General features: G+C 35.9%; 2 protein-coding genes and 1 non-coding gene across 7 annotated transcripts in view; 1 reads left to right on the plus strand and 2 right to left on the minus strand.

The window, feature by feature from the left end:
• Nucleotides 1-567: 567 nt before the first annotated feature.
• LOC121493883 (peptidyl-prolyl cis-trans isomerase FKBP3) lies at nt 568-11,262 on the plus strand. Its single transcript, XM_041760216.1, has 7 exons — nt 568-725; nt 3,293-3,394; nt 4,675-4,782; nt 7,056-7,191; nt 7,850-7,917; nt 9,610-9,707; nt 10,917-11,262. Exons 1-7 carry the CDS (start codon nt 618-620, stop codon nt 10,969-10,971), a joined length of 675 nt encoding a protein of 224 aa, XP_041616150.1. The 5' UTR covers nt 568-617; the 3' UTR covers nt 10,972-11,262.
• A 976-nt stretch (nt 11,263-12,238) lies between these two features.
• PRPF39 (pre-mRNA processing factor 39) overlaps nt 12,239-21,603 on the minus strand; it is a 37,981-nt gene continuing 28,616 nt past the window's right edge. For all 5 annotated transcript variants that reach the window (XM_041759248.1, XM_041759249.1, XM_041759251.1 and 2 more), the window contains 9 exons: nt 20,698-20,863; nt 20,126-20,233; nt 18,797-18,961; nt 18,356-18,482; nt 17,726-17,994; nt 16,539-16,723; nt 13,566-13,640; nt 13,213-13,333; nt 12,239-12,972 (listed from right to left, as the gene is read on the minus strand). In XM_041759248.1, the coding sequence (XP_041615182.1) occupies nt 12,916-12,972; nt 13,213-13,333; nt 13,566-13,640; nt 16,539-16,723; nt 17,726-17,994; nt 18,356-18,482; nt 18,797-18,961; nt 20,126-20,233; nt 20,698-20,863 (1,273 nt within the window). In that variant the 3' untranslated portion in view covers nt 12,239-12,915. The remainder of the gene's footprint in view (nt 12,973-13,212; nt 13,334-13,565; nt 13,641-16,538; nt 16,724-17,725; nt 17,995-18,355; nt 18,483-18,796; nt 18,962-20,125; nt 20,234-20,697; nt 20,864-21,603) is intronic.
• Nucleotides 17,569-17,654, minus strand: LOC121494110. Its single transcript, XR_005988747.1, has one exon. It is a non-coding gene; the product is annotated as a small nucleolar RNA SNORD127 (small nucleolar RNA).

Consider the following 21,603-nt stretch of genomic DNA (forward strand, 5'->3'; position numbering starts at 1 on the left):
CAGCCCGGGGTGTGATCCTGGAGATTCGGGATCGAGTCCCACGTCGGGCTCCCTGCGTGGGGCCTGCTTCTCCCTCTGCCTGTGTCTCTGCCTCTCTCTCATGAATATATAAAATCTTTTAAAAAAAAAAATAAAAGGGAGATAGTGGGTACGGGTTGTTCTGATGGACAAGGACCGAGACCATTCAGGTGTGAGTTTTTAGGCTAGAACTAGATAGAATGTGATTAGAAGCCTGAGCGTTTTCCTGAGGCAGTTTATATACAGGCTTTAAAGGCCTAGCAGCCCGTCGGTAATACACAAATGTGGGCAATGGCTGGTAAATACCACCACCACCAATGGTTGCTTCACAACGGTTCCAGCTAAGAGCGGACGGCAGGGTCAGGTCATCCGCGTCGTCCGCCGCAATGACCGCATCTGCGGGCTCACATCCCGACTCCACCGAGGCAGTCAAAGCACAGCCCCGACGTCCCTCACGGCCCGGCCCCAATCCCGCCGCGCCGCGCCGCGCCGTAGCCCCGCCCCCTCGCGCTCCTGGCGGAGCCCGCGCCACGCCCCAGGGGCGGGCCGCCGCTGAACTGAGGCGGGCTGGCTCAGTACAGCAGAGGCAGCGGGGGAAGATGGCGGCGGCCGTTCCACAGCGGGCCTGGACCGTGGAGCAGCTGCGCAGCGAGCAACTACCCAAGAAGGACATTATCAAGTTTCTACAGGACCACGGTTCAGATTCGGTACCAGAGGCGGCGGGGCGGCCGGGCTGGTGCGGCTGAGGGACGCCTCACCCCCCCGGAGATTCCCGTACATTCTGTATTCCTCCGTGCCCCCGCCCTCGTCCTCTCGCGGCTGGTGGCCTGGAAGGCCGGAGAGGCCTCGCATGTGGCGGGGAGCCGCGCTGTTGCCCTAGCTGGGCTGCCCCATTTGGGTGGGGGGGACAGCTTTACTGCTTGGGGCAGGCAAGCAGCGATTGCGTCATCAGAACCTCATTGGGACCCTTGAGGGAGGGTGGAAGCTGTGGAAAAAGAATAAAACCAGGAGATACTGGGGGGCTGGGACGGGTACCCTTGCTCTGGGGACCGGGGTGAGGCCCCTGCAGGAGAGAGTAGGCCTTTAGGGGAACGGGAAGGCTGGTGAAGATTTTTGTGGGAACGGTCTGTGCGTTTCGCTTTTCTCATCGATTACTAAATAATGAACACTAATGCGTGTAATTTTTTTAAAAAACGGTAGTTTGCAGTTTAACTTTTTAAAATATCGACTCTACATGACCTTTTCACCTTTATACTTTCAGGGGAGTTACATGCGCCTTCAAGCGCACAGTATCTCCCATTGTTATAAACAAGATTAAGAAATGAATTTGACATTCTTTATCCTGTACGCCCTGCATTTTTCAGAATAGGCTCCATCTTAACCACCCGACTCTGGTCACAAGTGTTTTGGGGTTGTTTTGTTTTGTTTTGTCAGACTTGACTTTTTTCCTTTCCGAAATTAAGAGCATTCATAACCTCTTAAGTTCCCGAACCACTGCAGAATTTCTGCAAGCTGGATCCTCCACTTTTGGGAGATAGAAACAGCAGTTTGAATGGTTTCTCTACAGCTTTTCATTTAAGTTCTAAACTTGCATTAGAAGAATTCTTTCTGGGTTCTTCTGTTAGGATCTATGATCCTAACAATTAATTTTCATTTTGAGGTGTCTTTAAGAGGTAGTTACTCTCAAGCATCCAGTTCTATACACCTAGACATCAGCAGATATTTATACAACACCTATAGCAAGAACTATGCTCAGTGTTAGGGGATACAGGATAAAAAGAAAGACCACACCTCAGGTATTCGATTTTATACCATTTTAGTGGAATTACTTTCTCTTCAGTCAATTCATATTTTCAACAGGAACAATAGAGTAAACTAGGCATAGCATTTGTTAACATTTAATGTCTTAATACTGTACTTAATCAAATTCTTACAGAACAAATGATCCCAGTGTGAAATCTAATGTAAAACTGGCCCACCTGGGACAATTTCAAGAGACTTGAATTATCAATTTTTTTCAACATATTAATCTTTCAAGTGCATATTCTCCAGTATTCATTCACATTCCTAAACTTATATTTGACAGTCACCATCTACTGATCATAAGATATGAAGGAGATGTTGGTATTTTGGGTATTTTTTTGGAATCTTGCTAAAGAAATCACAGGACTGCTAAAAGCAAGTGATTACTTCCATTTAATCAAAATTACCTATCAGCCTTTATCATTTAGAACATTTGTCTAATTGAGGGAGAGGAAAAGCAGAGGAGAAAAAAATACAGTAGTGATTTGTTAGAAAAGCTGTTTTATCAAAAGGATAGGTGCCAGGGGCCAGCTTTATGAAGATAACAAAAATGAGGAATCAAGGACCAGAAGGCAGAAAAAGAAGCAGAAAAACTAAGAAAAACAAAGACATTTTTCAAATCCCCACATTACATGATTTTGAGATGATGTTACATTTTGATAACTCGATATTTCAGAAGTAGTATTTTGGTGTCTTGCCAACTTGGTTTAACTGTTGTTGCCGATTTTATTTAAGAGAAGTGGGATTCTGTTACTTTGAATTATTAAGTACATTGTTATTAGTCCTAATAACTAATATTTATTGAGTTCTCACCATGCAATAGACTGTATATGAAAGGCATTAAATGGATTATTGTGTTTATACTTAAAACCATTCTCTGACATAGATGCTGTTATTATTCTTCCACTATGATATGGAAACTAAGTTTTTAGGAAAGCTTGTCCTTTGTCTAAGATCAGATAGCTAGGATTTTGATTCAGGTGGTCTAACTCCTCAGCCCGCACACTTAACCACCATATATATATCCAGCATTTTGTAACAGTGCTTCCCAGTCTGTCAAGAATGGGTTACACATTTGTCAAGATAGCTATGCCTAACATGGTTAAAGGGTCCCATGGCCATGGCCAGGTAACATCCTACCAGTACCAGCATCATCCAGTTACCAAAGTGTGCTTGCTATATAAATGTTCTGTGAGTTCTGTAATGGGAAGAGCATTAGTATGCAACACTGTGACTCCTATGTAATATTATAGTTCCAGTCTTGTCAATAATCTTTATAAATATAGTGTATTTTTTAAATCTTCCTTCGATCTTTTTTGTTATGAAGTAGGGCAGAAAATATATTTATTTTTTCCATCAGTAGTAGTTTTATTAAAGATACAATCGTTCACATAAGAGGTGATCTTCTAAAGTTTAGACCCTTATTACATGAGGGAGATTATTTTGACTAACCAGCTTTTTTTCCTTATAGTTTCTTGCAGAACATAAGTTATTAGGAAACATTAAAAATGTGGCCAAGACAGCTAACAAGGACCATTTGGTTACAGCCTACAACCATCTTTTTGAAAGTAAGGTGAGTATTATTACATCATATTACCAGAATATTGGTATAAATATTTGTGTTTGAGAAAAGAATTTTTAAATTTATTTGCAGAATTTATTTAATTTTTTCCACCTGGAGTTTTTCCTAACTATAAGTGGACTATCAAATCTAGCAAAGCTAATCTGCAGTATAGCAGGATATTATGTTTTTGAAAGGAACCAAATTTTAAAAAATAATTCCCAGGATACCTTGGTGGCTCAGTAGGTTGAGCATCAGACTCTTGATTTCGGCTCAGGTGGTCATCTCAGGGTCTGGACATCAAACCCTGCATTGGGCTACCTGTTCTTTGGAGAATCTGCTTGAGACTCTTTTCCTCTGCCCCTCCCCACACTCGCATGTGTCTGTGCTCACTCTCTCTCAAAGAAATTTTAAGAAAATAATAATAATAATTCCCTGTAGCTTAAATTAAAACAACAAAAGGGCTACCAAAACGTTAAGACTCCAAAGTAAGTTCTATTTCATTAATGAATTTTGAATCTTAGATTTAGGCTGAGCCTTTAGAAAACTAAATTTTTAAAAAATTCCCCAATATTTGTTCACTATGAAATAACTATCTTCCACAACAGAGTCTTTATTAAGGAATTATGTGATAGTATTCATATCTGAGTCTGAGTTGGCCTTTCTAAATCTTTTTCCTTTTTAAGTATCTATTTATTCGTTTTAAAGAGAGAGAGCACAAGTGAGGGGAGACAGAGAGAATCCCAGACTCCCCGTGAGCATGGAGCCCAACAAGGGGCTGAATGCCATGACCCTGAAGTCATGACCCTAGCTGAAACCAAGAGTCAAACACCCAACGCCACTGAGTTGTCCTTTCTAAAGATCCCCTTTGGGATCCGTGGGTGGCGCAGTGGTTTAGCGCCTGCCTTTGGCCCAGGGCGCGATCCTGGAGACCCAGGCTCGAATCCCACATCGGGCTCCCAGTGCATGGAGCCTGCTTCTCCCTCTATGTCTCTGCCTCTCTCTCTCTCTCTGTGTGACTCATAAATAAATTTTAAAAAATAATAATAAAAAAATAAAGATCCCCTTTGAGCATTTATATTGTGAGATGCTTTGAGGTTCATAATTTGTTGATTAAAATGCTTAACATAAGATTTTTCCTTTTTTCTTAGTTTCCATTTATTTGTATTTGAGTTACATAGCCTATATTCACATGCAGGTGTTCATTAAATTGAAAGGTTGAAAATCTAGATATCCCTTCTAGCCTTTAGCCTGTCCCGAATATGGTAAACATTAGAACATTTTCCTTGCAGCGTTTCAAAGGTACTGAAAGTATAAGTAAGGTGTCTGAGCAGGTGAAAAATGTGAAGCTTAATGAAGATAAACCCAAAGAAACCAAGTGTGAAGAGACTCTGGATGAGGTTTGTATGTAATATTATTTTATTTCTCATGTGAATTTGAGGAAAGTATTTGTTTATAGCATTGATTTCTCATAATAAGGGGTGGTTGAGTGTGACTACTTTGAGAGAGCCAAACACTGATTTGGAGTGTGTTATCTCCCTTAGGTGTACTGAATCAGGGGGGGAAAAAAAACATGTAAGAACCAGTGCTTTATGGTTAATAAGCTTTTTCTATAAAATACCTCTAGCTTTGTATTTTATATTTCCTCTATGTCTGACTAGAACTCCTGAGCTTCCAAAGCCATTTTAACTCCTGCTTCTATAGCCAAATTTGACTGAGTGAAAGCCGTTTCACTGTGATTATTTTTAGCTTTTTCTAATGTACATGGTATCCTTGGCAATAGAAATAGTCCAGGCTTGGCAACAGGGTGTGGAGTCTTCTGTCTCATCTTTCCCAACATAGGTCTTACATTTTGGTACAAAGGTTTGAAGAACTAGATAAAACCATTTCTGCAGAGGGACAGCCTCAGTAGAGCCAAGGACAGCAGTTAGAACAGCCACAAAAGAGCTAAATGGATAATCTTGCCACTTCTGATAATATCTTGCTAATAACTAAGCTATAACTCATTCTTAACAGTCTTAGTATCAGTGATAATAATTTGATTCTTTAGGTCTTATGAAGACATGTCACCTAATGATGAAGTAGTATATATAGCATTTGGATATTTATAGATAGAATGTAAGTTCAAGTATACAATTACAGAAATTTATATACCTAAAGCTAGTTAGTTCACATGATACTCTCTTGTTGGTTGAAAAACAGAATTTCATGTTCATGGATATATACACACAATAAAGCAATTTTGAGGTTTATCATGTCTAATATTATTTGATAAATGTTATATGTACTGGGAAGATATTCAGCAGCTACTAAGGTAAGTAAAGGTATAATAATTATTGAAGGATTGCAAAAGCAATTGGCAAAATAGTTTACCTTCCAGAAAATTACAATAAAAAGGTATGGGGCAGCAGATTGTGTATCATTATGAGGTTAAGAAAAAGAGAGTTATGGGGTGCCTGGGTGGCTCAGATGGTTAGGCATCTGCCTTCGGCTCAGATCATAATCTCCAAGTCCTGGGATCAACCCCCACGTCAGGCTTCCAGCTCAGCAGGGAGTCTGCTTCTTCCTCTCCCTCTTCCTCTTCACACATAAATAGTATGTGTGATCAACTGAAATGTAAATATCAGTAATAAACTGATACGTAAAGTACAACAACAACAAAAAAAAAACTGCTTTCTTACCTATATGAATCACCACCTATTAGCCTTTAGCATTCTTTAAAAAACCGATAATCCTGCTTTGTTTTAGGAAATATGCCTGTTAGAGTAATTTCTATAGATAATTCTGTTCCTTGTGTGCACTTACTTTCAAGTTCAGAAACAAATGGAATATTACTATATTCGTTCTAATTGGATATAGTAAAAATATTTAGTAATGTCAAGTATTGGTGCTAAACAACTCAAATCTTTGGGGAAAAAAAAAGTACAATGCGGGATCCCTGGGTGGCGCAGCGGTTTGGCGCCTGCCTTTGGCCCAGGGCGCGATCCTGGAGACCCAGGATCGAATCCCACGTCGGGCTCCCGGTGCATGGAGCCTGCTTCTCCCTCTGCCTGTGTCTCTGCCTCTCTCTCTCTCTCTCTCTCTGTGACTATCATAAATAAATAAAAAAAATTAAAAAAAAAAAAGTACAATGCTTTAATGCCTTATGATTTTATAGGAATTAAATAGTAATTATATTTCTGACCTTGGAAAGTAATAGGATTTATTTTATCATTTGTTGAATAACAATTTTGTCAAAAGAACATTGGTTTCCAAAGTAGCTAGAAGTTACTTTAAATTATAGAGGGACACCTGAGTGGCTCAGTGGTTGGGCATCTGCCTTCGGCTCAGGGCATGATCCTGGAGTCCCAAGATGGAGTCAGGCTCCCTGCATGGAGCCTGCTTCTCTCTCTGCCTCTGTGTGTGTCTCTCTTGAATGAATAAATCAAATCTTTAAAAAAAAAAAAAAAAGAAATTAAATTATAGATAGGCTACTTACTAATATTCTCACCACAGACAACCATTAGATGGTGAATTTTTTTAACTCAGAGGTGAACTAGAGGCAACAGAGTTAACCAAATCTGTGAAACTCTGTGCCCAGACTTGGTTCACAGTTGGCTGTATAAGAATTCTCTTTGTCGTCCACCATAGAAGGATGTAAGTAACTAACTCTACGTATTGTTTCTGTTTTTAGGGTCCACCAAAATATACAAAATCTGTCCTTAAAAAAGGAGATAAAACCAACTTTCCCAAAAAGGGAGATGTTGTTCACTGCTGGTATACAGGAACACTACAGGATGGGACTGTTTTTGATACTAATATTCAAACCAGTAAGTCTAAATGTAATCCTATCTTTTTAGCTTTAAGGCATTGCAAAATATTTGTGTGGTACATGAACAGTTGGTTATACCTTTCTCTTGGCTGTCAATTTTTTCACAGGTCCTTTGCACCTGTGATTATTGGCCGGGGGAATAAATCTTGGTTGTTGGAAAGCAAAAAAAAAAAAAAAAAGCTTAGTCTAAACTTGGTTAATGTCCTATAGTTGAGGCTTTTGTATTTAACATAAAAGGCAGAATAGTGTGGTGTTTTAGTAGTGTAAACATAGGTCTTTACCCTCTTCCTGCTTTGGGGACCATAACTATTTTTACATACAGAATTGTCTTGATGAGTTAACTTTCTGAATTTTTATTTCTTTTCCCTGGGTGGCGCAGCGGTTCGGCGCCTGCCTTTGGCCCAGGGCGCGATCCTGGAGACCCGGGATCGAGTCCCACATCGGGCTCCCGGTGCATGGAGCCTGCTTCTCCCTCTGCCTATGTCTCTGCCTCTCTCTCTCCCTGTGTGACTATCATAAATAAATAATAAAAAAAAAAAATTATTTCTTTTCAAATGCATAATATGGTAAGTTCTAAAATCAGTTTAAAGACAAATCACTGTTTTTCCACTGGAACTTAATTTCATCATGCATTATAAGGAAAATTTGTTTTACAGGTTCAAAGAAGAAGAAAAATGCCAAGCCTTTAAGTTTTAAGGTTGGAATAGGCAAAGTTATCCGAGGAGTAAGTAAAAAATGGCAATGAATCAATAGATATTCTGGTACATGCTACATCTGCTATGATATCATAAGTAGGATTTGGTATATGATGAAAACATTTGTCTTTGGATTCTGACAAATCAGGTGCTATCACTGTTAACTGATCTGACACAAGTTTTTTGGGTTTCAGATATGGACAACAGTACATTCTTCCTCAGGGTTGCTAAACAATTAAATGAGCCTGACTACAGTATATAATGTAATAGAGGCTCAAATATTTTCTTCATGCCTACCCCTCTTTATTTTTTCATCATAAAGTAATTCATCAGAAAGTTTGGCTTTCTAAATTTATGTTTTAAGATTCTTAAAAAATGTCACATAGTTGTTTTATCACTTACACACAACTGAGAAAGGTAAAAGATCCATTTCACTGCAGTACCTGATAGAAGCAGAAGTTTGTTCTGGGCCTTTTCACTTCTCACAATCAAGGTTCAAAAACCAGAAAAACTTTTCACACATAAGCATGCTTTTTTACCTGCCTTTACATGTGAGAGATAATAGAAGGGAACTTTGAGAAAAGGGGAAGGTAGGATTGAGCTGTACTGACCAATGCAGTGTACAGGAGTATGTAATAGAGCGGGGGAGGGGGGGGGGATTATCAGCCTCACTGAACAAAGCTGTTTTTGTAGGGCCTATTTGTTGTTATTAAAAGGTCTTTATTCACAGCATCAAACATTATAACTGAAATGCCTGTTAAATGCACTTATGAGAACCCTCGGTGTTCTTCTTTATACTTGGGTAAGTTGTAAAATACGGAACATATCCACAGCCCAAAATAGCATATAAAACATCTTGAAACTAAAGGTTTAGCTAAAAATAACCTTAACTGCTACCTGATTATACCAAGGTGATCAATTTTTCTATTTTAGGACTAATTTGCTTACATATTTCTTCTAGTAAACCATATTCTTAATTTCCATTATATAACAGGTCTGTCCCTTGAGCTTTATGTGACTGAACATTTCAACAGAGTATATGATATTAGTCATATATTTATCTTTGCATCCTGTTGGTTTAACTGTTTTTGGTAACTGGCTTTAAGATCCAGAGCATCTGGCTGGCCTAGTTGGTAAAGCATGTGACTCGATCTTGGGGTTGAGAGTTTGAGGCCCACACTGGGGAGGAAAGAGTCTACTTAAAAAAAAAAAAAAAAAATTATACAAGATCCAAATTTGGACAAACTGGAATGGCAACCCAGAAACCTGTTATTATTTCTTTGAATACTCTTACCTTCTACAGAAGATCCTAATGTTGTAACATGTAGTTTATCTTATATGCCACCATGACTCCAAAATCTAGCAAACTTAAGATGATTCTAGAGTAAATACTTATTAGTTTATCCTTATAATAGAAGTTCAGAAGTTTGCGCTAGGATATAACAAGTAAAGTATAGCAAATTTTTTATGATAGTACTAATAACTGGTTTCTGTAAAGTATGACAGCTAACATTTACAAAAAGTGCTTTCACATTGTACCATTTAAAGAGTGTATTACACAAAAAAATAACTTTTTTTAATTGAGGTAATAAAGGAACAAAGATTCAATCAAGGACATTATGAAATCCAGTAACAATGCTTTTTGGTATGTTCAGTCTTCTAGTTTTTCATGTATTTTTTGCAAATTATCATTAGTTTTTATTGCATGTTCTTGCCTTTAGTGGGATGAAGCACTCTTAACTATGAGTAAAGGAGAAAAGGCTCGACTAGAGATTGAACCAGAATGGGCTTATGGAAAGAAAGGACAGCCTGATGCCAAGTATCCTTTTTTAACTTTTTGAGTAAAGAAAAAACACGAAGAAAGGCCACCTGAATATATAAAAGATATGTTGTCTAGGTTAACTTCCAGATTAGGAATCCTGCCCATACTAGTATTCATGTGTCAACAGCTCCAATATAGACAGTAGTTAATATTTTTTATTGGCACAAAGTATGCCAAACTTGAGCTAGAATAGAATCTACCATTTTTCCTCTTGAACTCAGGTTTTCCATTTTTGAGAGCTAAACTGTGAGGTTTTAAGATTCCATCTTTGAAAAGCAGTTGTTACTGTATGAAGGATTTACTTCAAGGAACTAAGATGTCCAATACAAACAACTGAAGCAAACAAGTATGACTTACAGTAATTTTATGCTACAGTATAATTTCAGGCAATTAAATGGGTACTCAGAGATTAGAAATGGAGGACATGTTGGGGATTACCAGTTGTGAAGGAGACCATGGGTCCAACATAGTGGAAGCATCTGTGATTACTATTAATGACAGTACTTTTCTAATAGGCCCAGTTTGAAATTTCTTTTTAAAAAAACACACCTCCTGACCATGTCTAACAGAACAATCCAATAACTAAGTGAGAAGTAATTTTTTCAGTTGTTGGTTCCATTCCCATTGGACTAGTTGAATCAGTTAAAGTAACTTTTTAAAAATTTGGAAGCTCTCTCCAATCTTACCAGTTAAGATTATTTGGGAATATAATAGCCCTCTTCTAAACCTATCAAAATTAGATGGCTCAATTACAGCTCCCTCTCTCTTGTGAACTATCTCAAGACCAGTCAGATAAAAACCACACTTCTCTGAACTCAGCATCTGAAAATTCACAGTAAATATCAGGTACTACACCTCAAATGAGAACTTTGATTTAATGTAATTTATACATTCAACTAGATTGAAATCGCCTTTATTTTCTTAAGCATGGACTAGCAATCTTCATTAGGTGGTAGCTAATTTGGGAATACTAGGAAAAGAAGATCCTAGTTCAAGCTCAACCGATCTAGTCAACCTATACTGATAGATTATGATCCCCATTCACAAAGATACTTTTAGGAACCACTAGGCACCTCACTCAGTCATAAAGCCCTTCCCTTTGGGGTTAATACCCAATATCCATATATAATTCTAATTTTAGACCGAGGTTATTGGGAGTGAAGGAAGAAATTATTTTTATCAAATTTACCTTGACTACTTCAATAGAATTCCACCAAATGCAAAACTCATTTTTGAAGTGGAATTAGTGGATATTGATTGAAATAGCAATGCTTCAGATATAAAGACATTAGCAACAATAAAACATGGCCTTGAAGAAACTTATGTAACTAGAGCTGGTTACTATTGTAAGGGGAGAGTCAACTGGAAAATTCAAGAACTCAGATATTGTTTACCCAATCCCCAACTTTTAATATATGTAATCCATCATAATTCCTTAAAGTTTGAGATATTTTACTACAGCTGTGTAAAATATTAGTTAAGGTGAAGTGACTTTCCTTTTACCTCATGTTGTAAACTAAAAGGCTCAATAAAAACGTATTCAGTGTCTTGATTTGTTTGGTGTTAATATATAAATGTTCTGATGAGGTTAACCAGGATTAACCAGAGCTACGACTTCATCAGAAGAGGGACTTAAAAGTAAAATTGTCTAGAGAGCTTTGCCAGGGGCACTCTTAAAATCTTTTTTTTTTTTTAAGACTTTCTAAGGGGGCACCTGGGTGGCTCAGTGGGTTAAGTGTCTGCCTTTCGCTCAGGTCATGATCTCAGGGTCTTGGGACCAAGTCCCAGGTCGGGCTCCTGGCTCAGCAGAGAGCCAACTTCTCCCTCAATCCCCCTGCTCATGCTCTCTCTTGTATCTTTCTATCTCAAATACATAACATCGTAAAGCTTTTTTCTAAAGCTTTAGAAGCTCTTTAATATTTTATTTATTTTAAAAGGAGACCATGGGATCCCTGGGTGGCGCAGCGGTTTGGCGCCTGCCTTTGGCCCAGGGCGCGATCCTGGAGACCCGGGATCGAATCCCATGTCGGACTCCCGGTGCATGGAGCCTGCTTCTCCCTCTGCCTGTGTCTCTGCCTCTCTATCTCTCCGTGACTATCGTAAATAAATAAAAATTAAAAAAATAAAATAAAAAATAAAAAAATAAAAGGAGACCACGCACACAGGTTGGGGGGGGCAGGAAGAAGAAACAATCTTAAGCAGACTCCCCACTGAGCACAAAGCCTCATGTGGGGCTCCATCTCACGACTCTGAGATATCAACATGAGTCGAAATCAAGAGTTGGACGATCAACCAACTGAGCCACCCAGGCGCCCCTCCTCTTAAAAAAAATCTTTAAATGTGTCTGTATAATGAGAAAACAAGCACAGAAACTGAGGAAGCAAAAAGCTAAATGGTTTAATCCTGACAAGAAGATAACTAAGTTCAAAAAAAGTATACTTAAACCAATAAACCACTAATCATGATTAATAAAGTTGATATTGTTAGGTGATCCACCTCCTCCCCCCCAATAAATTAATAACAATTCATTGAGGAATCTTCAGTTTTATTACAAAAATGAAGATGATCAGTTTGATCAAAATGAAAGCTTGCTCACAAGTTTTACATGAATATTCTAAATACAAAGTCTCCTGAAACAGCTTACTTTTGATATGATTTTCATTTTTTAAAAGGGATGCAAACATTCCTTTTCATTTATAATCTCTATCCCAAGACATAGTATTTAATAGTGTATCTTTTCTGCAGTTAGATCCAAATTCACAAGGATAATTGAAACAGACAAAACCCTGTCATCAAAGTTTAAAAATCCATTTTTTTTTTACAGAGGTAAATCCTTAATAACCAGCCCTTATGTATTTTCAGAATCTTGTACTACACTGACATGATTTACAGTCAGTTATTTTTTTTCCTACCCCTTAAGGCTACAAAACTCTGTTGCAAATGCATTGCAAAAGAATTCTAGACCACTTAATGCAAAAATCAAAAAAATAGTTCTCCAATAAAAAGTAAATTTTATAAATGGTAGGAAATAGTATCTGTGGTAAGCTAATAAGTGACATTTCTTCCCCTATTACTAAACAAATCATGTTACACAGAAACAGGAAGACAAGTTATCAAATACAACAAGCTTATGCTATGTTTACATCCCTCATTAAAAAAAAATAATTTCATATCTTTCACAAATTCCATCTGATACATTTTCTCATCAGGTTGGAGGGGGAGGGTAATACTGTCCATAATTCCAAGGATTCTGATAATTGTACTGAAAGGAAAAAAGCACACATGTTAGCATGCTAGAACTGGCTGAGTTCTATTTATAAAAGTAATTAAAGAGAATATGTTTAAGAAAACAAGCATGTGTTCACTGCTAAAATTCTAAGACTTAACCACAAAAGACAATTATACAGTCTAGAATAGAAGTAGTTGTTTAAAAAAAAAAAACTCTTAATTTATGCTTTTCTAATAACATCTATGCACAAAGAATTCAATTATGTGAACTCACTTGATACCAGGCACTATAATTATATGCAGCTTGATTTGCCTGTAAATCACCATCAATCATCTGTGTAGATGATGAACTTGTATCTTCTGTATGAGCTTTCTTTTCCTCTGGTTCTTCTGATCTAAATAAAAGGACAAAAAAGAAACTTTCAAAATTCCAACAGGTAAGTACTTTTAAGACAAATGGGTGAATGGGTACATTTATATCTATGTACATTTGTTTTAGTAAAGTTCTTAACCACTCAGTTTTGTATGATTTTTTTTTTCAAATCGTGAATATAAACTATTTAAATTACCATAATATGAAATGAAGTGTCTTTTAAGCATCCCTTCCCAATTCAAGGAGTTACTTACCCATTTTCTGCTTTCCTTTTTAAAGAATCCTGTTCTTTTAGAAGTGTCTGATGTTCATCATAAGCATTCAGAAGCCTGAAAGGAAAAAAAATCCTCTAGAATATACAAAAATCAAACTGTTAAATTCATAAAGTTTTGGACTTATTTCCACTTGGAAATAAAAATATGTTGCAATGAACATTGATTTTTTTTTTTTTTTTTTTTTTTTTGGTGAGATGAACCAGTAAGCAAACCTCCCAGCTAGCTACTTTTCCAATGTATTTCCTTTGGGAAACCACTACTCTGCACTTTCCTTCTCAGACCATGTGATTCAAAATGAGGCTTCAGGGGTTCAGGACTGGCCAGTACTATATACCCTGACCAAGAATTGGTTTAGCGTGAGCCTATGACCCAAACCAAAACGTTTAGTCAGTCCTGGGATTTTTGAGCTACTAGAAAATGCCTGTTCTCTATACTACAGTTGGCTGAAACTGATGGGATATTGGTCAAGAGCTATCTTTGGGATCATTTCTAACACATGTGGAACACCTGCCTAGGAAATTATTATATAACTAAGATAGTGATCTTGAGAATGTGTTTTTGTCCATGGCAAAAGAGTCCTGACCATTTTGTAATTTACATATTTTTGAGATCTAATTTAACAATGCTTATTAAAGATCCTTGATATCAGGATAAAATATATTTAAACTTTGGCCATATGATAAACTGAATTAAAACGAATACAAAACTACAATATAAAAAAAAACTACAATATAACTGTTATCACTGATTAAAAAGATAATTTTCAGGAGGCACCTGCGTGACACAGTTTGTTAAGCATCCAATTCGTGGTTTCAGCTCAGGTCATGCTCTCTGGGTTGTAAGATCAAGTCATGTGTCGGGATGTGTGCTCAGCACAAAGTCTGCTTAAGACTCTCTCCCCTTCCCTCTGCCCCTCTCCCCTGCATGCTCTCTTTCTCAAATCTTTTTTTTTTTTTTAAGATAACTTATTAAATAAAAACATTCTAACATGATATGTGTATTAAGTCTCACCTGGAACTCAGAACTTCAAAAACGATGTCACTTGAAGCCAAACTGACTGTAAAATCCTAAAGATTGTTTCCTTTTACCATTTTCTGAAATATTTTTTTATAAAGACAAATGGCCTTATTTTTAAGGTAATCATAAACTTGAACACAGATAATTAACATTTCTGAGGAATGACCATTAACACTTTACATGCATATACAACTTCCCTGAGCAGCCTGCATACATACACATCTAATAACAACCAGTAACTCTATTCCAAAATGTTTAAGACACTATAAAATTGTTAATACCAGCAATCTCTGGTTAAAGTGTTTACTCATCAAGCACTTTAAATGTACTAATTTTTTTAAGGCTTTTAACAACCTGTGCATTAGGTGCTGAGAGATTCAATCATAACATGAGAAAATTTGAAAACTGAGAAATACACAAATAGTGACACAGTTAAGATTTAAGCGTGTATTTGTCTGAATTAAACCAATTCTTACCAATACATTATACTGCTACCTTAACTTCTAAGCTCATTTATTTTTCAGTCAATTCTTTTCAAAATCTCAACTATAAAAATCTTAAGACCTGATATGCAAAACCTCTGTATTTTGAGGGGCCTAATTGGCATCTTTGTGTTACGACTCAGATTTGTCCACATATTACTGCCAAATTTAAGTATGTCATTTAATTTCAGTCAAAACTCGAATAGCTTCCTACCATCAGTTGTGGTACTGCTTAACTTCCACCATTTTATCCTCTGTCAGAATCCAGTAACTAAACGAAGCCTCATCTCCTCTTCGAAGGATGACAAATCCATTCTTACCGCAGAAATCACAGCCTTAACAGTACCACCTCATATACCTAACATATTTCCTCTGATCATCAAACCACCCAACTAGACTAAAACCTAGAATTAAATTCCCATTTCTTTTGTGTACTTTCTTCAGTACAAAACAAAGACACTAAATATACAGCCCACGTGGTTAGAAGCACAGACTCTGAAGCAAATTCTAATCCCAGTTGCACAATGTAATAAGAGCTAACTGACCTTGGAAAAACTTCTAATCTCTTTAAGCCTCTCTTCACCTATTAAAAGAACAATACCAACAAACAACAAAACAGTATCTATACTTTCATTAGACTGTTCCATATTTTACACTAGATAATTCATATAACAGATTTAATATGTCAAGCACATATATACAATTGTATTAAAAATTATGTTAAAATGTTTTTTAGTTTAACTAAAACTTTACTCAGCCATCAAAAATGTATACAAACATATGTAAAACAGCCACATAAATAATCCTCATTTTATCAAGAACTGTTTTCAATGGAAATCTATATTAGGGTAATTAGAAAAGAGACAAGAACTGGGATAAGTTCCCTACTAGAATCAGTTAAGAATGAAACAGCAGCAATACTCTAATCAATACTTCTATTTTGCAAAAATAAATCATAAGCTTTTTTTCCAAATGCCCTAGAGTAAAATCCTTCTGCTACCCTCAACTTTCAGCTTCTTAAAATGTATGAAAATGAGTTCATTAGGCATGATTTGTGCAACCAGATCTATTTTCTCTGATCAGAAATAAAGCAGCATCCCTATCTCTGATTAATCCCATCTACCTTTCATGGCCTATATACTGTTTGTGTTTTAGGGTTCAATCCTTGATCCATTTCTTTTTTTCATGGAATTACTGCTTCCTGCCATCTCTCATTGTTTACATTACCATGCTAAAATTTTGAAAACAATTTTGAAGGAAACACAAACCATATATCCTGTTAAACACATACATATTTGCAAAATTGAATTACCCCCCATATATTTAAGGAAAAAATAACCTAGACACACATCTTAAATTTAATATATTAATTTGTACTGATCATCAAACTCTCATCCAAAATTATCAATGCTCATTTACTATACAAATAGATAATATATAATTAAGATCTTACTTATTAACATCTGAACCAAAATCTTCAAGAAACTCCACTTTTCTCTGAGAAAATGTAATTCTCATTTTAATAGGTAATGAACCATGTATAGCTTTGTCAAAACAATTTAGGATATTTTCTTCATTTTGTTTGAGGTCACCACTATATTCCATTTCAAGTAAATTGAGGTATAACTTTGTATTTTCCTGTGTAAAAAGCAGTATCAATTAATAATATTTCTAAGATACTTTCATTAGAATATATACTTAAAATGCCTTCATTTTAATGTCTAAATTTGAAAAGAAAATCATATTAAAATGTAACACACTAAATGTTTTGAGCATACATCAAAACAGGTGAAAAAAAACATTAGCACATTGATAAGTAAGGACATCATCCTAGTATCTCCCAAACAATGCAAACTGTTAAATACCTGTAAGTTAAAAGCCTATATCCTACCTTGGGTTTAATGAGCCTTGGCCTACCAGGCCAAATATAAAATAAGCATCAAAAAATGGTTTCTACAGTTCCCAGTAATTTAAATTTTTACAACTATAATCATCTTAAACTGCAGCTGGAAACACACTGTTACAAACCTGTGTCTTGGGTGACTGGGTGATGGGCACTGAGGGGGGCACTTGATGGGATAAGCACTGGGTGATATGCTATATGTTGGCAAACTGAACTTCAATTAAAAAATAATAAAAATAAATAAAAATAAAAAATAAATAATAAAATAAAAAATAAGCCTGTGTCTTAAACAGCCCTGGCATTAGCTTAAAATCTAAAAAAGTGAAAAATATAAAAAACACTGGCTTTAACCGACTGATAAAGTGAAATATTTTGGAGGAGAATCTCACTGTTATAGTTGTTTATAAGGTATTCTCTCTCCCACGCTCTCTACCTACAATAATCAGTAAATTTGCTATAAAATTTCTCAACATGAGGGAAATATAAAGTGTCACAATGTCTGCAACACTTTTTAATCCAAGAATCTTAATTTTCTCAACCTTTTAATTCAAAACATTTTTTTCAAAACATTTTTAAACAATGGCAACATCAGTTTAGAGGGACTGCTGTCTTCATGTAGTAATAAAATATATTACATACAGAGCAAATCTTTCATCACAGTTGCCAAAATGAGAAAACAAACAACGGCCATTGTTTTGTTTTGTTTATGGAAGATATTCTAAAATACGAATACTTACTTTGTCTCTTTCGATTGCTTCCAAAAGCACCTTTCTTGATTTGGGAAGGTTTTTTTGTATTTTAAAAAGATGTCGGGCTAGTTTGATAGCATAAAATGATGATTCATTATTTGATTTGGCATTCTTAATGGCATCCTGAAGCAAATGTTCAGCTTCTTCCATATTTCCGTGCCGTCGTTCTAAACTTACTCTTCTCAAACGAACCATTGCCAGTCCTAGAACACATTCTTCAAATGTTCTCAAGATATTCCTGGCTTCATTAATATTACCTAGAAATGTTAATTAAATGTTTATGCTTTTGTTTAAACCTCTGAGATATCCTTTATGCAACAAGGTACTGGCAAATGACAGTCCACAGGCTAAATTCAGCCCTCTGCCTGTTTTTTTATTTAAAACTGAAAAGAGCCACGCTCATTTGTTTATTATCTATAGATGCTTTGGGGATATAATGGCAGAGTCATCAGAAAAGAGAGCAATGGCCTGTAAAGCCTAAAGAATTTACTATCTGGCCCTTTACAGAAAAAAGCTTATTGACCTCTGCTTTACACCATCCCAAGACTCAACTCCTTTAACTTTATCCTGAAGTAACTTAAAATCCAAAAAATATCAACTGAGTTTCCTCATTCTTACCCTGCTGTTCCTCAAAAGCTGCCCAAAGCATATGCACCATGGGTTTCTTTGGGAGATGGATAGTGCAAGCTCTGCTGAAGACATGCCTCACTCCTTCAATGCTATGGTTTTCCATGTACTTGGCATACTACATACAGAAACAGAGGAAATACTGAATAATTTACAGTTGAACAAGCCATTAAATATGTGACAGAACGATAAAATTCTATTTGTAAACCCATTCAGCACCTTTATTGAACCACTAGACTAGTTTCTGTAAGGAAGGACGAAGAGAGGCAACGAGGTTGGCATATGCAGCAGTCAAATCTGGTTGCAAGCAGACCATCTCCTAATGCAACAGATATAGTTATATGAACAACATTCAACAGAAGTACAAAAAAGGTTAGTCACTAGATCAATGTTTATAATATGTTCAAGTTTCAGAGCATCTAATTTTCTTACCTTAATCCAAAACTCCTCATAGAGGGCACATGATATGACACATCTTTCAAAGAGAACCACAACTCGTTCATGAGTCCCATTTTCAATTTCAAATTCTAAGTATTCTTTCCAGTTTTTTAGTTGTGCCTTTTCCAATGGTTTCACGTGAAAATAAGGTCTTTTAATCTGTAATAAAAGTACGGTAGGAAAAAAAAAAGTATGACATAGGAATGAAAGTAAATCAATACCAACACCAGAAAATGCATGAACATATAACAATACAAATTATCTAAATTATGTGTGTAATTATGGTGAGCCAAAAAATTTTAATCACCATATTTCGTGATCAAAACTTTTAAAATTAAAATTTTTAAGGCTTTACAAACTGAAGAAATAGAATGTATTTTCCATTTATTTAGTAACTGTAATGGCACTACAAAATTTCCTTTATGTTGAGGAAATTTTTTCCTTTGTTGAGTATTTTAAAACTGAACAATTATACTATATAACAGGTAGCAGACCAGTAGTTGCCTAGCACTAGGAGTGGGGTGAGGGTTACCAAATGAAAAGGGGCCAAAGGAACTTTCTGAGATAACAGACTAGTTCCATATCCTGATTGCTGTGATGCACTGTAATGTGCATATACATGTCGAACCGCATAGCCAGTCACAAAAATACCACATACTGTAATGATTCCACTCATATGAAAGGCCAGAACAGGAAAATCTATAGAAACAGAAAGGTTGGTGCTACCTTAGGACTGGGAATGAGAGGTAGAACAGACAGGTGAGGGAGTAGAGGAATGACAGCTAAAAGGTAAGGGGTTTCTTTGTAAGGTGATAATGTTCCAAAATGGACCACAGTGATGGCTGTATGTATCTGTGAATACACTAAAAAACTACTGAAATTGTATACTTTAAATGGATAAACTATATGGTAAGTGAATTCTTTCTCAATAAAGCTGTTTAAAAAACAAATTAAGAACTAGAATCTGTGGAGGGAAACCCTCATTTTACTACAGTATTTTATATCTAAAATGGGTGCATCTGTTGTACCTAAAGTATGAACTCAAGTTGATTTTAAAAACTGACTGTAATAAAATGTTCAGATTAAATAGGTATATTCCAACTCAAGTAAATCTGAATTCATTCTATGAGATTCTAAAATTGACAATGGAAAATGATAAAATTGATTATGGGAAATGAATAACGCTAGAGGTAAATGGGGCAAAAATCTTAAGTTATTACTTGAACAAAAAAAAAGTAGTAGAGACATTATTCAAAACTGAAAGAAAAACACATTATTCCTATCTTTATATTTTGAAGCCTATTACAAAACAAAAACACTTACACCTTCTTCAAATGTCCACCTTTTACTAACTTCATGCTCATTATAATTAAACATTTCTTGATGAATTTCAATGATTCTATGTCTCATGTTTTCTATTTCCGTAATTAGCTTGGGAAGAAAAAGAAAAAAATTTAAATCACACAACTTATATACTGAAATTTTTCATATTATTGCTTACATTTAAGTATTATCCACATCTACTTTAAAATCTTAGAATAGTGTTAAGTTTTAAACTGTTAACAATTATGTGCAAAGTACAATTAACAATACTAAAATTTATAACAGAATTTCCTAATAAACCACTCTCTGTGTGTGTTTGTGTTTAATAGGGGACTAGTAGATCATCACACAGACAAAATGTCCCTTTTAAGCTATTTCCAGGTATCTCTCATAGTAAAACAGATTCTCTTACCTTAAATCTGTATTTAAAACCACACTAAAGCTCAAGAATTCCCACTTGCCTTAATCAGAAACTAATTTTATATGAGCCACAAATCATTCAACACATGCAGTCAAGAAATACAAAGTCTAGTTTCTCATCCACTGAAGGATTTTTCAGTAAGTCTGGTTACCTTTGCTGGATCAGTAATGTCTTCAATTCCCGATGGTAGATCATCACCAGGAGGACCATCATCACCACTATGTCCATTTACAGAAGCTAATTCCCTTCGCAGCTGAATAAACTGTTCGCCAGTTAGAAGATCTCTAGGCAAGTTATTCTGTACATGTTCTTTAAATCTAAGAGAAGACAATAAAAATAAATGCCCTATATATGAAGCATAATTTTAGATCCCATGTTCAATTCCTACTACATATTTCTTTTCCAAAAAAACTCTGATTTAAAACACCAAAGTCTCCTTTTTTATAGTAAAAACCTACCACTTGATGAAACAATCTATAGACATCTTCATTTCTTTCATGCCTTTGCAGTAGAATGGAGAAGGCCTGGAGAGCATAAATTCAAATTCTAATTCTCTCCATTATTAGTTATTTGACCTAAAGGAAGTTTTTCCCTCTTTAAGTCTTAGTTTTCTCATGTGTAAAATGGCACAATACTATTTTGCAAAATGACTTTAAAATTAAATATAATCCCTATGTAAAATATAAATGATCATTTGTAAATGATCAACGAATGTTTGCAGTTCCTTCCCCACCTCCTAATTACCCCTTAATCTGTGTCTGTGCCAAACACTCCAAAGAAATTGCCCTAATTAAAGTCACCCAGTGCCTCTTACATGCAAAACTAAAATGGACACCTGTTTCATAGAACAGTCTATACCCTATGAATGTCTTCACTACTTAAGACCTTTAGCCATGCTTTCTTTTTGGAACCTTCTTAATCCTTGGCTCTGAGTTACATTTCTCTTGGTTTTCCTCCAAGCCTTTGACCAATCCTTGATCTCTGAGAATTCTCCCTTCCTATCAGCCTCTAAATGTTACAACTGCCAAGGATTCCACTTAGCATTTTGTTCTCAACT

Source organism: Vulpes lagopus, chromosome 6 (genome assembly GCF_018345385.1).
Source record: "Vulpes lagopus strain Blue_001 chromosome 6, ASM1834538v1, whole genome shotgun sequence".
NCBI classification, from domain to species: Eukaryota; Metazoa; Chordata; class Mammalia; order Carnivora; family Canidae; genus Vulpes; species Vulpes lagopus.

Excerpts from the sequence above, each read along its gene's own strand:
- LOC121493883 (XM_041760216.1), top strand. The coding sequence starts at position 618 with ATGGCGGCGGCCGTTCCACAGCGGGCCTGGACCGTGGAGCAGCTGCGC. Across the intron at positions 726-3,292 it reads AGGACCACGGTTCAGATTCG|TTTCTTGCAGAACATAAGTT; the intron begins GTACCAGAGGCG and ends TTTTCCTTATAG. Across the intron at positions 3,395-4,674 it reads ACCATCTTTTTGAAAGTAAG|CGTTTCAAAGGTACTGAAAG; the intron begins GTGAGTATTATT and ends TTTTCCTTGCAG.